Source organism: Manis javanica, chromosome 10, assembly GCF_040802235.1.
Source record: "Manis javanica isolate MJ-LG chromosome 10, MJ_LKY, whole genome shotgun sequence".
Classification (NCBI taxonomy): domain Eukaryota; kingdom Metazoa; phylum Chordata; class Mammalia; order Pholidota; family Manidae; genus Manis; species Manis javanica.
In genome coordinates this window covers 108,106,407-108,122,186 of record NC_133165.1, presented here as the reverse complement: position 1 = coordinate 108,122,186, position 15,780 = coordinate 108,106,407, and the positions used below count along the sequence as shown (strand labels likewise).

General features: G+C 36.2%; 1 protein-coding gene across 30 annotated transcripts in view; it reads left to right on the top strand.

Annotated features, from left to right (window-relative positions):
• Positions 1–15,780, top strand: part of RBFOX2 (RNA binding fox-1 homolog 2) — a 294,708-nt gene that overhangs the window by 263,170 nt on the left and 15,758 nt on the right. For 8 of the 30 annotated variants that reach the window (XM_073213818.1, XM_073213824.1, XM_073213817.1 and 5 more), the window contains 6 exons: positions 4,473–4,565; positions 7,315–7,375; positions 10,372–10,425; positions 10,545–10,637; positions 11,682–11,814; positions 15,708–15,747. In XM_073213818.1, the coding sequence (XP_073069919.1) occupies positions 4,473–4,565; positions 7,315–7,375; positions 10,372–10,425; positions 10,545–10,637; positions 11,682–11,814; positions 15,708–15,747 (474 nt within the window). Of the gene's footprint in view, positions 1–4,472; positions 4,566–7,314; positions 7,376–10,371; positions 10,426–10,544; positions 10,640–11,671; positions 11,815–12,308; positions 12,415–15,707; positions 15,748–15,780 lie in introns of those variants that run through there. The other 22 variants (XR_012121583.1, XM_073213816.1, XM_073213815.1 and 19 more) reach the window with 7 other exon arrangements.

The window sequence follows — 15,780 nt, the reverse complement described above, 5'->3', positions numbered from 1 at the left end:
AGTCTGAGGCCAGACTAAAAAGGTAACAGTTATTTGGCTCCTCCTGTATGTCCTTGATCGTAAATGGATGTCAAGGTAGAAGATAAAATTTTTGTTACATTGAGTATACGTCTTAACCACAACTATATATCTGATAAATACATCGTCCCTCGATTTCCGAAAGACAGCTAAGATAGCTGGTAAATCACTAACGTAACACCACTGTATTAAAATCATCAATATAGAAGGATTTGGAAAATGAGAACCCCAGGTAGGAGTAGAGTACAAAGCATGAGACCTTCGTTGTCCAGAGCAGTGGCCATACTGAACACTGACATGTGAGTTTAAGCACAATGTAATGTGCTTAAAGTGTAAAATATACACCAATTTCAAACTTAGCTAAAAAAAAAAATCTCACAAATAATGCTTTTATGTTGATGCCATGTTGGAATGATAATATATTGTAATATATTGGGTTAAGTAAATTACATTACTGAAATTAATTTCACCTATTTTTACTTTTTAAATGTGGCAAGTAGAAAATTTTAAAGTATCTATGTGACTTGTGTTTCTTTTGGATAGTGCTGGTATAGACAATGCCAACCTTGTTTTCTAAAATAAAAATAAAAGTTTACTTTTTATCTGTTTTTCATCTTACATACCTAAAATATTTACTCTTATTAAGAGTTTGAGATTAAATCTTAGTTTGACTTTGTAGCTATTCAGACCAGTTATTATGTTTCCCTTTTTGATACATGGCACAATCATTTTGAAGCTCTTCTCAGGAAAATGTGTTAAGTTTAAACATAATTTTATTACACTTTTTTTAAAAAGCAAGAACTCTGAATGACCAAACTTAATGTGAATTAGATTTCCAAGAATGAAGGGACACTAAATGTAATTTCATGTAAGCGTATTTTCCTATTAGTAACTTTGTAAGCCTGGATCATCTGTGAATATCCTTAGCTCACTTCCTGGCAAATTTTCAAAAATGCTAAATTTTATTGAAGTAACAGTTCATTAAAGTTTTTTTCAAGCCTTATTTGAGGTAATATTTTTGAAGCCAAATTATTACGTGATGGATCAGTAAGCATGAAGGTGAGTTGATGGAAAAATCACCTGTTTAAGTCTTAACATGAGAGAAAAGTATTGAAAAAAACTACTCTAAAAATGCTAGTTAGGCTTTTCACCTTCCTAATTACAGGCTTCAATTCTGAGAGGTATATATCAATTTCCTGTTGCTCCTGAACAACTGCAAATTTGGTAACTTAATACCATACAAATGTATTATTTTACCATTCTGGAGGTCAGAAATCCAAAATGGATCTTACTAGGAGAAATCAAGGTGTCAGAGGGCTGCATTCCTCTTCATTTTACCGTAGGAGATAATCCACTTCCTTGCCTTTTTCTGGCTTCTGAAGGCAGCCCATGTTCCTTGGCCTGTAGGAATTCCATCTTCAAAGCCAGCAATGACCAGTCCAGTCTTTCTCAGCCTGCTTCATGCCTATTCTGATTCTCCTGTTTCCCTCTTTTACTTACAAGCACCCTTGTGACTATACAGGACTCACCTGGGTAATCCGGGATAATCCCTCTATTTTGAGATTGTTAATTTAATCACATCTACAAAATCTTTTTTGCCATGTAAAGAAACATATTCATAGATTCTGGGGATTAGGACATGACAGCTTTGAGGAGCCATTATGCTGCCTGCCACCAGGTCTTTGTATCTTCAAAGGAAAAAAATCCTCTTACCTCTGTGTTTCATATTAGGAAGTCCTAAAGTATCAACAAGACTGACCTTCTTCCGCCTCTTATCCGAGATAAAGATGCCTGTAAAGATTACTTTATTTTTATATCTTTATTATCTTGATTAGCATCTCCTTTGGAGTAGAGGCACCATTCTTTATAAAGCAGTTTTGAGCAATTGAAAGTAAAATGTTGTCCCAGAAAGATTACTTGTTCCAGTGCAGTAATAATTGAGGAAATCTTACACAAGCAGATTTTAATGTTAGACCTTGTCATTTGCTGACTGTAAAATGTCAGTGTGTATATACCACCCTGCATTCTTTCAGGTGCTACTGCCTCATGCATGTTCTGTCAACACATTCCAGAAAGGGTCAGAGAACAGTTAGCAATTAGATGTGGAAAGAAAATTAGAATGATTTTAGGATTAATGTAGTTTGGTAACTAGAATACTGAACTTGGATTTCAAAACTTAATTTCTACTTTTTTCACCATTAGCTGTAGAAGAAGCTACATACAGTGAAGAAGGCCTTGTTGATGCTTGGGTGCTTAACTTCAGTTTGACTCTGTTTCTTTATCTTCAAAGTGAAACCAATAGATTTGTCCTTTCTACCCATGGTTGTATTTAGAAGACAAAGATGTATGTATATAAGTGTCTAGATACATAATACCAAAATTGAAAACCCAAGTATTAGTCTCCACAATGTTATCCAACTACTAATTTTTAATTTATTAACTGAATTCATGGCATGATGTGTATGAAGTTCTAAGAATCAGATGGAATACAGCTTATATTACTTCTAAAATGTGATATAAAAGCTCATCATTATCTATGACCTTTCGTAAGAGGTTGAACTTTCTTATTGGAGGATTGTCTAGGAGTGGAGAACTGGCTTCTTGTCTTCACCAGATGCTGAAGTGTACATGATAGATGGGGTAATTAATTGGTAACTTGCCCTTGTATACCTTGAGTTGTCAAAGTGACTAACATGTTGATATCAAAATTTGTTCCTGAAAATGTGTTCTCATTGATATTTTCAACAAATTTACATTTTTAAAGGAAGTATTAAGTATATTACCCATATTCCATCTCAAGCAACATACATTTAAAAATTTCTATCAGCTTAACATTGTACTTTCTAGAGTTTTGTGGTGATATCCAAATCAAAAGTAGAGATAATCCATTGGAATCCTCCATGAGTCACCACCAACCAGATTATAATCTAGAATGCTAAGTAATCAGATTCTTCAAAATAGTGGAGCTGCTTTCACAAAACCATATTGAGAACTGCACACTGTGTGCCACCTCAATTAAGAACATTTCGTGTATGCACAGGAGTATTCATGGCATTAAGCAGTAAAGCAGAACTTGAGTAAAAACAAAGGCTTCCAGGTTATCCTACAATGGAATATTCAAAGAAATGCTAAAAGGACAATGAAGCTATTGAAAAATAAGGACTTCCCCAGAAAAATGCTAAGAATTTGCCACTCTACAGATGTAAATAGCTTGGGAAAATTTTATAGCTGTAGAGTGGAAAGACCAGGACAGAGCACCAGAGTGAAGCTGATGGAACACTTTGGGAAGGGGCACATGTGTGTAGTGAATCCTGCTGATGTTGGACTTGGTGGTATGATTACGGGTCTTTTAGATATAAAATGAACAAAGAACTAAAGTGGGTTAACTCCCTAGTCTCCTGCTTTGTCTACTTAATGATTAAATCTCCATAGATTTTTACATTTGTTTGTTTTCTGAGGGGTTTTTTGGCAACATCTGCAATGCACAGATAAATTAATCCTAACTCAGGGTAGCAGCTGTACTAGTTGTCTTTGGTGTTCCTTTCCTGTTGAAGTAGGACACAATGTATGTCACTAATCTCATTCCCATTGCCTTTTGACTGTTCCTGTTTTCTCTATATATGGAAGATTACTACTGTGTTTTGTAGCCATTGTAGGCTTCAAAAAATGTTATAATTTAGGTAAATTTTGATACGCAATTTCTTGAAATTCAGCCAAACGTATTTTTACTGTTCATATTTTAGATGCCTGTTTGGTCATTTAAAATTGGCATTGAAGAAAAATCGTAATTGATGGACTGCTGCTTAGTGATGTTTTCATATGCTTAGATGAACAGGAGTGCTCTCCTCTTCCACACCCAGTACCTATAGAATTATTTATCAAGACTCTATGTTAAATTTCCTGTTCCCAAAGGAATTAATGATGATATAAGCAACAGGCAAAGCGGGGCTAAAATTTTTAGACCTAAAAAAAACTCATTATACTGTGATTGCACCTAAATATAAGATTTCATGTAGAAGTTACTGAGGGATATTAGACTTAATTAATTATTTTTTAGCATTACATGACGGGACGTGTATATTAACAGCATGAATTGAGAGAAAGGAGGATATTTTTTAAGTGTTCAGGTTCTTGGTTGAATAGTTTGACCCGAATAACTTTGTACCTTAATTTTGGTCTGGCCTCACGTGCTTTATGTTTTATTTTAATATTATTACTTATTTTAGTTACATTATTATTATTATTGTTACTACTGCTACAGTTCTTTATTCTTTTATTGGATTTAATTTCCCTTTACAAAATATGCATGGACCAAAAATGTGACTTTGGGAGAGTATTGCTGAGTTGTTGCTGATATCAGTTTCATACTGTGATATTTTTTCTCTATTTACCAAGAGATCAGTATTTCAATATAACGATGTGCATGTTTTCCCCCCTTCTCCCGCTGCATGCAGGGATTCGGGTTCGTAACTTTCGAGAATAGTGCTGATGCAGACAGGGCCAGGGAGAAATTACACGGCACCGTGGTAGAGGGCCGTAAAATCGAGGTGCATGTCTTCAATAATTCAACTTCTGGTTTACATTTTTATTTGTCTTTTTGTATATTGCCTCACATATTTCACATTTGGAACCCTGTCCTGTTTGTGTGTGTGTGCATACGTGTATGTGTGTTTGTGTCTCTTTGTCCCTCTCCTTGCACTAAAATGTATAAAAGTAACATTTCTATTCTTCTCTCCCCCAATTTTTAGTTGTTTGGGGGTTTTAATTTTTATTTACTGTGTGTGTGTGTGTGTGTGTGTGTGTGTGTTTTTCATTTACTTTTTCCTCCAAAATGTTCATCTTTCTGCTCTCTTGATTTTTTTCCTTTGCTTCAGTTTGTGAGACTCTGAATTTCTGTGATCAGGCCAAAATAAAATTAACTTTTAAAATGTCTGAAATCTATCCATTTTATAACACTGTGTCCTGTAATGAATCAAGGGGCCAGCCACTATCCTTTCTCTCTTGAGAGGCCAGTTCGCCTCCATGTGCATGTGATAAGCAAGGAGTAGAAGATTATAGAGCTTGTGGGGAAGTAGTAAAGAATCCAAAACTCATGTAATTCTGAAATATAGTCTATAAATATCAAGAATTGAACAGTTAATGGATAAGGGCCTCAAACAGAGGGTTCAATGGCTGCCTGGCAAATGTCCTGATGTTGTGATCAGGTCAGCCACCTGATGTTCACCAGCCCTTTTTAAAAATGTGGTGAAGGTTAACTGGCTCTTTTTCCCTTTCCCAATTTTTAAAAGTGTGAAATATAAAAGCCACCATTTTGAGTAAGATGTCTGCATATTTTGCTTTTTCCCCCTCCCTTTCCAATGGTTTAGCATTAAGGGCCCTTCACTTGACTCACTCTTTCCATGGTAACTAAACACAGTCAATGCTGGCGATGTTGCCTTTGGTGGTAAGTGAAACAAAAGCACTAGCAAAGAAGCGTTTTAAAATGTAATTACAAAACAATTAAATAAGAAAGAAAAAGTCCATCTGCCATCCCACATTAACACTACAAAATGTGACTTGACTTGTTCCTCTTCCTTTTCCTTCTCCCCTTTTATTTTCAATGCTGTTGAGTAATGCGGCCTGGACTTTGGATGTACACATTGTTTGGTAGCAGTCTGAGCTGTTTGATTACTGACGTCATGGTGATTTTTTTCCCCTTGCACATCTTACTCAGAGTTACTGAACTCCAGTTTGGCTGGTTTTATTAATGCACTTCCTGCCCCTACTTCCTTTCCTACTTTTCCTCTTTCCCAAAACTTCATTTGTAGCTATGACTGTTTTTTGCCCTTGACAGCTCTTTCCTGCCCGTGACACCCCTCCTGACCTTTTCTTCATTTTCCCTGCCGTTTTGTCCTCTTTACCCAAGTTCCATTCCTGCCCTTTTCCCTGTTTGTTTGTTTCCCACCCCTTCTCTCTGTTAAATGCAGCTATTGGTCTCTTGCTGACTGGTGGTTTCCGATTGGTTCTGGCCATTTTCCTTTCAGTGCTTGGGTGCATTCTGCTCTAGCCGCTGGTGTAAGCTCCCCCCATTCTAATCCTTATCTGTGAGAGCCCCACTCTTCACTTTCTCCCGTCTTTCCAAAATTGATTGTTTTTTTCTTTCCTCTACTTGTGTGTGTGTGTTTTTTAACTGCATGCCTTCAGTCTCATCATTGTTGTATCCCATTCTTTATTTTTAAATGTGAAATGTTTATGCCATTTGGTGGGTCAAACCAGAGTAAATGGAGTTTCAAGCTCTTTCCCTCACATAGAAGATTATCACTATTCGAATCCTAAAAGTATTAAGATATTTTTTAGTTCCAATTCTGCCTCAGATTCGTCTTTTCATAACACAACTTTTATCACCATACAGATGTAACATAATGTGAATTCCTAGAGATATTGAAAGAAGACATTTATGTTTTGTATGTTTTATAATTTGTCTACAAGCAGGTCAAACCTGACAACCCAGTATATGATCAAGTTCTCTGGTGAGGCTTTACCTCCTTGCAAAATCTTTGAGGCTGGTTCTGGCACTGGGCTGCAGTGTTCTGGCTTCTAAGTTCTATTCATCTTTTCTTCATCAGTACCATCTTTGTAACATTTACTTACCTAGCACTGAGAATGCTTTAAATGATGCATTTCTGTAATGAGGGTGGAGAGTACCATGAAACAAAAGAAACAAACTTTATTTTTTCACTTCTGTTAAGTACCTAATTTAAAGGTCTTCTGAAAACTTAATATAAACTGGATATACCACATTAACCTCAAACAGTAAAAACTTACACAAACATACCAAAAATGCTGAATATTAGAACAGGTGAAATCCATGATTTATTTTCTCCTCACTCTATAAAACTATTTCCTGACCCATGTGGCAAGTCTATGTTTTATTAATGAACCTCAGTGCTCATGTGCAAACAGAGTTGTTTCCAATTTACTTTTCTCCAATTTGACTTAATGCAGAGACTTCTGCTTTAAGAGATCTCCAAAGAACTTAAATATATATTTTTTCTTTGAATAATGGGTGCTAAAGTTGCCCTAGTTTTCCATTTGGAGTCCATGAAACTGCATTTTACTCTTGTTTGCCTCATTTAATGAACACTTTGATTAAAAGACTGTATATTAATATTTTATATTGCTATATTAATTATTTAAAACAGTGTTTCAGAAATTTACATTTTATTAAACTGAGTTCTCTGTTATTGAATGAGCAACTCCATGTTCCTAACATGGTCTACTTCCTCCCTGCCCCTTCTTTCTACTTTGGATTTTTAGGTGAATAATGCTACAGCACGTGTAATGACCAATAAGAAGATGGTCACACCTTACGCAAATGGTAAGAGATTACAAATCATCTTTAGGGATGTTATTTCTTCTTGGGTAAATATACGAACCTCTCAAATATCAAAGAATCTCTCTTAATTTCAGTCTTAAGGCAGTTTGTTTAATTGACATTGAAGTATTTTCTTTACCTCAGGAGTATTTTATTTTTACAAATTGACTTTTTCTTAGAATTAAGCTGTTTTTTAGTTAAGGTGTTATTATGTTCTTTGTAAAGTTCATCTTACAAACAGTGTGAACATGTCATTTGAGGTTACCTTTTAATGCAAGTTTAGTCTCAGTAGGGCAGCCTCAATTTTAGCTGCTGTGATTCTTTGTAATGTTAACCATGTCCATAATAGATGTCCACCAACTCTCATGTTTATTTCTGATTCCTGCTTGTCTGAGCATGAGTAGAATAATTCTTGACCCCTTGCTCTCCTTTAAAGGTATGCTCCAGAGCTGACAGTCATGGTGTGTGTGTGTGTACACATATTTTATAGTGAATTTATAAATGTTTCTCATTAGGAAAGAAATTTTCTGAAAATATTTTGTCTAACAAAAAACAGAACTTTTGCATCCGTTGTCTAATCTAGACTCATGTTCTCTAATTGAGATGGACTCTAATTTTAATCTGTAATGCATACTATTCTACAGGGCCATCTTGGCAGGGAAGGAAACTAAGTGGGCTGGGTCCTGAGGTCTCATTCTCTGTTGTGTATTTTAGGGTTCTGCTTAAAATAAATCTAGGATAAAAGGGGGAGTTTCTGCTGCTTTTTCAGTGTTTGAACCTCTAGAGTTTGAACTGCTAGAGTATGACAGTATATGCTGGTTTATGTCTTAAATCAAGTTAGAAGTACCTAAGTATATTTCAAGAAGTCTTCAATAAATACTTAACCCAGCTTTTCAGACAGATAAGTCAACATACTTCGCATTTTCTCTACCCGTTTTGTCAGTGGTATCTCATGTGAAACCACCACCTTCCACTTTACCTCTTGTTTTTTTCTTTTCACTGCTCTCACAAAAACAGAAGTTTCTGCAATTTTGATAGTAACCTAATATAAACAAAATAGGGAGGAAAAGTAAAGTATGTTAAATTTCCTTTAGACCAGGGAAAATGGTCTGATGGAAAGAGCCAGTGACTGGAATTTAAAAGACAGAAATTCCAACTCTAGATTTGACTCTTCATGACAGTGGGCCAATTTCTTAATCTATCAGATTCTGTTTTCATCTCTATAAACAGGCAGTCACAGAATTTTATCACCTGAAGGCCCCTCAGAGGTTATTAAAACCCAAACGATTTAGCTTATTATTTAGAAAATGAAGCCTAAAGAAGTGTAGTCCTTACTCATTGTCCCAGAGGTGTGGTGCCTGTCTTCCCTGAGTTCTGTGAGGGTTAAATAACACAAACATCTGTGAAAATACATTGTAAATAGATAAAAACATGTACAGTATTATTGACAGTTTGGCATTATATACCATTATTATAACATGTGTTACTATTTTTTAAAAAACTGAGCACATGTACAGTATTATTGACAGTTTGGCATTATATACCATTATTATAACATGTATTACTATTTAAGGGAGTACTTGATAGTGCTGTGAGTAGGAAGAAAAAGGTCATTTTTTGAATATTATTTAAATTAATATTCAAACCTAATAGAGCAAACTTTGGAGGCCTGTAGTTGCTGTGCTAAAGGTTCTGAGAGGAGTATGCTAAGTTGCCTTCCGGTGAATTCTCAGTGAACATTTTAGTTTAAGTTGGTTGGTATCCTTGATTTGTCTGACATTGCAGATCATTTGTTCTTTTACAACTCCAGAAAGATTTGAGTCTAGATTTTGCCAGATTTTTATATAGAATAACAAACTCTGAGCACATAAACTAATGAATAGGGGTTGGATTGATTCAGAATAAATGGATTTTCTCAAATAGTCTTTGTTGATAGCCACTTAAGTCTGGTAATTGACCTTTTCTTTTTCCTGTTTATGTATTTCTAGAGTAGCAATGGCCAATGGTAGGCTCTTAAACTAAAATAAAAGAAGTAAACCAAAGAGCCGGTCTTTCAGAAAAATAATAGGGCATGTTTGATTATTTATGTATAAAATACAATAAATATTTACTGATTCAAGTTTTCATATGGAATTCTGTTCTTTATCAGTGGTTAGTAGTATGTTCTTTTTTTAGCACTTGCCATATTCCTGTAAGTATAAAAAGACAATGAAGAAGTAAAATTGACGTCAAACCTCATGTTGTTTGGAAATACTTAAAATTTATAAATGTTTAAGGTAATATTCAACAGCAGTCTGATAGCCTTTAGCTTAAATGTTGCATAGCTTAAATATGTTTATTACAGTACAAAATATCAAAAGATACTTGTACTAAAGCTGGGGCTGTACCTTGAATTTTATTACTGCATATCTCTTACTGACTTGGATAACTCCAGTGAAATCCCTGTGGTAAATCGCTGTGAAAGAGGTTTTCAGTTTACCCAGATAGCCATCAGTATGGTATAATTGAACAAGGAGTCAAAGATCCAGGTCAAACCTGAGTACAGTCAAAGGATACCTTTATAAAACAACTGAAATAGTAACAATGTTAACATGCCATATGAAAAAGTACATAGCCTGCCTTTTTTTTTTCCTTTTTCTAAACAAAGAATAGGTCAGCTAAGCAGTTATATGAGAGATACTATACCGAATCTCAGGATTTATTTATATTCCTTTTTCCTTCATCCCTTTTCATCTAATTCCCTCCCTCCCAATATTCCTCTCCTTCCCACTTGACCCTCCCCCAGCCCCTCATTATTCCTTCACTGCTAATCCTGCTTGAAGATAATCAGGTCTGGAAATGTCATTACCCTCCCAGCTGACATTCTAAAGGGAAGTTGGAAATAGGCAAAAAATGAACACAGAGACATCTAAAGCCAGCCTGCACGTGAACTGATCACTCTTTCCCCTGTATTCCTCATGTAGTCTTATGTGCCCGCTGTCCTCTCTCTTCCATTTCAGGTTGGAAATTAAGCCCAGTAGTTGGAGCTGTATATGGCCCCGAGCTATATGCAGGTAGTATTGAAGTTAATTTTTCCATTTGTGCCATTTAACTGAAACAATACCTGTTGTTTTTCATTCACTGTTCCTTTGTAATCTTTTTTTTTTCTTCATTTTTTAAAAAATGCAATCAGCATCCAGCTTTCAAGCAGATGTGTCCCTAGGCAATGATGCAGCAGTGCCCCTGTCAGGAAGAGGCGGCATTAACACTTACATTCCTTTAATCAGTAAGTACCCTATGTTGGCCTGGCATGAATTTTGACTTTGCTAGTCTTTTTTTCTCAACTGTAATACATAACTGAAAAGGAGCCATTTGAGAGAGTTAAATACTATCACAATGCTTAACTAGTGTCAGAATCTTTCTGCCAAATATCAAGATAGCCACAAAGCATAAGTACTTGGAAAAGGTAGAGAGGGTTGAGAGCATGTGAAGAATTTAGTCTGCTTTTGATAATAAAACAAAAGAAATAAGTACTTGGGGAATATATTATGCATGTCCCCTGCAAGTCAGCTTGGTTCCTCTATTACTTAAAAGCACGTCTAGTTCTGTTGATTATTCTCAGTTTTGCTGATATTTCTAAAGTCATTGTGACCTGAGCCATTTTGCTCCAGCAAGAGGTATAATTAAAAAGTTCAGTGTACATGGAATCCATGTGTCTGCATGCTTTCCAGAGGAGAGCACACTTAAAATAGATCCTTAGAGATCTCTGCCTGTTTAGAGGACATAAGTCTGCAGGGGAGGAGCAATTTCCCCTTCACCTTACATTTCTGGATTAAAACATTTTAGATACAGCAATAAAAATGACTAATGAAATAAAATGTCTAAAAACTCTTGTGTACCTTGAAGGTTGGCACCTAGTAAAAACACACAACAGTAGTCTTATGAAGATTTAATTGTATGCATATGATAATGCCTGGAAACAAGATTGATAATTGGCCAGTTAAAGAGTTTATGTAATTTATATAACTGCCCAAAGAAATTAAGTCTCGCCTCCTATTACGCAGTGGTTTTCAGCGCTTCTTGGGCTGTTTGTCATTGACTGGCACTATAGTGCCAAAACTGGTAGGAGCAGAGGAAGCTCACTCAAGATTTTTGGTGAATGGGGCATGGAATCATTAGCTTTTGCATGTTGGGTCTCTTCCATGTCTTTTTCAGAAAAGATATGGTACATATTAATCTTCCCTGTAACTGGTTCAAAAGCAAGTTGTGATCGTACAGCTGCTATTGAATGTAAGTTGACATTTCTGTCATATTTTGGGTCTCCCTTTAGTTCCTGGCTTCCCTTACCCAACTGCAGCCACCACGGCGGCTGCTTTCAGAGGAGCCCATCTGAGGGGCAGGGGACGGACGGTGTATGGTGCAGTCCGAGCGGTACCTCCAACAGCCATTCCCGCCTACCCAGGGTAAGCTTCAGAGTCCAGAATAAGCAGCTGGACAAAAAAAATGATACTATGGCCTTCTCATAATTTCTGGGACATTGCCGTGCCACATGGTAAACATTCTATAAATGTTTGAAAATTAACAGATTAGATGGCAAGAACCAAAAATATACCATTATCAGAATATAACAAAATACCAATTCATTTTATGAATCTTCATTTTGGCCACCTTAGGCCCTCATGGGAGTGGCTTAAGACTGTAGCCAGAACCGTCTTGTGTTTACTAGCAGTGTGTTGGCATGGAGTTCACTCAGCATCGCACGAATATGGATTAACACTACTGCAGAGAACCAAAAGGGCTCACGATTGTAGTGCCAGATCACATCTGCTGTGCTCGCCCCCTTACCACCACCCTGTGTCAGGGCTGAGGCTATCCCATGTGCCCTCCCTTGTGATTTCCCTGCCTGGGTGGTGAGCAGCAGAGCTAGTTACCCACAATGGATTTGCTTTCTTTGTAGGAAATGGATTAAAAGAGATTAATTCAAAGATGAACCAAGTCCAATTGAAACAAGGGAGAAAGGGAGAAGTAGGAAGAATTAAACTGCACTTGGCTTCTGAATGATGGTAAAACAACTAATGTAGATGAGCATCCTTCACCCTTTGATTTTTGTATGGAGGGTGTCTCATGCAGTGGAATGATTCCATAGCAACAAATAAATCCTTTGTTACTGAAAGGGGAGAAGGAGTGAAGATGGCAGGTTTTGTCTCCAGTTGTTTCTCAGTGTCAGCCTAAAATGTATATTTTTATAAAGAGTGGACTTTTATAAGTTAGTTGTACCAAAGACTTTCTTCCTTCAATGATGTGACATTTGTGTTTTTCATCTTTTCTCTGCCTGTGAAAGTATTTTTTCCATATTCTTACTGAGGAATAAACAGCAGCAGAAGAACCTATTCTTTGCTACTTAGTAAAAATATAAAGGGAAAGAGTCTCCTTTGTCCTTATTCTGACAGCAAAATTGGTTTTGAGGTATACTAATTAAGCATTCATTCATAGATCAAATGGACCTGCCATTAGAGGTCCTCCACTGCACAGCCTTAAAGCCTTTTTATTAGACAAGTGTGCATGCAAGTTGAAATGAGCAGGCTTCAAAAGCCACTGGAAGGGAACTGTTTTAGAAATAAACTTTTATTTGTAGTTTATTGATGTTCAAATCCCATACATTCCATCATCTCCATCTTCTGCCATTACTTACTTTTAATTTTATCCTTTTTTTCTATAACATTGACCTTTGACCGTCAACCTCTGACATCTCTTTCTAAAGAAGTGAATAAAGGTGCAGTATTGTTTCATCAAGAAATACTCAAGTAAAACATAAAAACAAGCTTTTTGGAAGTTCTACACACCAGGAAAATTGTTCCTGAAGCATCTTCCATTTCAATCCAAGAGAATTTACTGTCATATTTGCAAAGAGATACTGCAAACTAGAAACATGGGACTTCTTTATTTTGTAATATTCCTGAGTTACTTTATAAAGTGGTTGAGTCCATTCCTATTTAATGTAGGTCATTTCAGTATATTGGCCAAACTTGAGAACCTGTTCTCTACCAAGTCTGTGTCAGGTATATATTTGTTCAAAGATATTTTATCTTTATGTCTAATCACATCAGTTTCTGTGCATTACATTTGAACACTGATTTCCCATGTTTTCTTTTTGATTAACTCACCTGCCTATTTACATGGAAGATGGCAAGGAATAAGTCCAGTATTTTAAGGGGAATGGCCTGAAATTGCTTTTCAGCTTAGTGAACTAATTTCATCGTTAATCATTTTGCTACAGTCTCCTTGTGGCATTTAATAAAGGGAATATTAGAATTCTTCTAGAATTTAGCTGAATATTCCCAGTGTGTGACAACTTAGGGCAAAATTTATCCATGTTCTTAATGCCACCACTCTTCTCTATAGAAGAAATGTTTTTAGTCTTTGCCTATATCCCCTTACTGAAATAGTTGGTTCATTAATCACCACTTGGCCTCAGTGCTTCCCATTTTTTATCAGGCTTCTCATTATGAACAACTCTTTTTTACTAAAATGCAGCTGAGATACAGATTACTTTGTAATACCAGACTTTAGCTGCCGTTGTAGACTATGAAAATGGATAGAACTTAGCTAAATGAACCTCACAGATGAGTTTAGTCTGCCTACTGTGTAAAGCAAAGGCATGGCGTATTTGGAGCATCGCATGGTGGGACCGACCGTACTGTGCTATAAATCCAGTCAACTGGCATTGGAAGTGGAATGCAGAAACTCTCCAACTACTACCCATAAGAAATAAGTTACTTCGTATTCAAGTTAAAAATAATGATGACCTCACTTGCTAGGCTTTTTATTGTAACAGAGAAGGAAGTGGTGAAAATTTCGAGCTTCTTTAGTTGAGTAAACAATAATAAACAGATCTTCTAATTTAAGAGAGCCAACTCTTGATTAAGCAAATAAGAAGGAAGTCTTATCTCTACTGCTGTTCTTCTATGTCTTTTGGTCCCAAAGTAATGTTTTGGGGAAAGTCTGTATGCACAAAAATACCTCAAAAGATTTGAAATCTATATTTTAATTATAATAAATTAGTGTTGCTCAGGATTTTTAAAAAAAGAGTCACGGATTTTGTTTGATACAAATTCATTTTCTAAACAGGAAAATAAACCCTTCTATGCCTTATCAGCTACTTTCTCAGTTTTATCCTTTTTTTTTTTTAGATACTTATTTTTTATCGAAGGGTAGTTGACACACAGTATTACATTAATTTCAGGTGTACAACACAGTGATTGAACATTTATATACATGATAATTCTAGGTACCAGCTATCACCATACCAAGTTGTTACAATATTTTGCTCAGTTTTATTCTTTTAAATATAATAGGATGACCCCTGGTCATGCCCAAAACTTAAGTTACCAATTGTATTTTTCAGAATTTCGTGAATGTTCTTATGGTCAAAAAATAACCCTTAAAATCTTCCAGTTACTCCTTCCCACTCTGGATTATATTGTTACTATCTGGGATCCCCACTGCACCTTTCAATTCTTGGACCTTGGACCAATCACCTTAACCTTTAGCTCATTATCTCTGCTTGTGAAAGCAATGCATTGTGGGTATTTTTGGTTGTGTTTTTTTTTTTTTTTAATTACATTTCTCTGTTTACTTTGGTCAGAATTGATTGACTTGTTTTTCTGAGGTGTTGCATTGGTTCTTAAAATGCTGAATAATAATACTTTGCATGCTTGTGTGATCAGCCAAATCTTATCGCATGTCTAATGTGCAGGGTAAAAAAGCAGGTGATGTATGGATATCAGGAAAAAAGTTTACATACTGCTGTGAAACTGAAAACAAAATATTAAGCAGAATTTGGGGACATACTTTGCATATGGTCCTGCTCTAATGGAATTCTTTGGGTTCAATTTTTTTCATGTTAAATCCCTCTTTACACCCCCTCACGCCCTACACCTCCATTCCCCATACACACCCCTTTTGAAGCTCTTTAAAGAAGAACTTCCTCCTAGGGCAAGCTTAAAAAAAATACTCCAGGTATGAAAAGTTGATGTTTCCAATCAGCAGATTTTCAACAGTGTATTAGGCCCTCTGGGAAAGCCTTTCATTGTTCAGATCTTCCTTTAGCTGTCAAGCGTCCAGGTTGCTCATTCCAGTTCTGCACTCCTTTCCCTCCTCGCATGTCCTGGAGCTGTGTAACGTGCGTGTGCACTTCCACATTTTCTCACTGACTTGCTGTGGCCCCAAGCCCAGGTTATGTATTCATACATCACCTGCCTGTGTAGAGCGCATGTGCATGCTGCCGTCCTCAATAACCGGAATGTGTTTCTGTTCTTTTGTTTTTTGTTTTTGTTTTTGTGTGGATTTTCTGCAGTGTGGTTTACCAGGACGGATTTTACGGTGCTGACCTCTATGTAAGTACACACACCGGGGCCTTCTCGACCCCA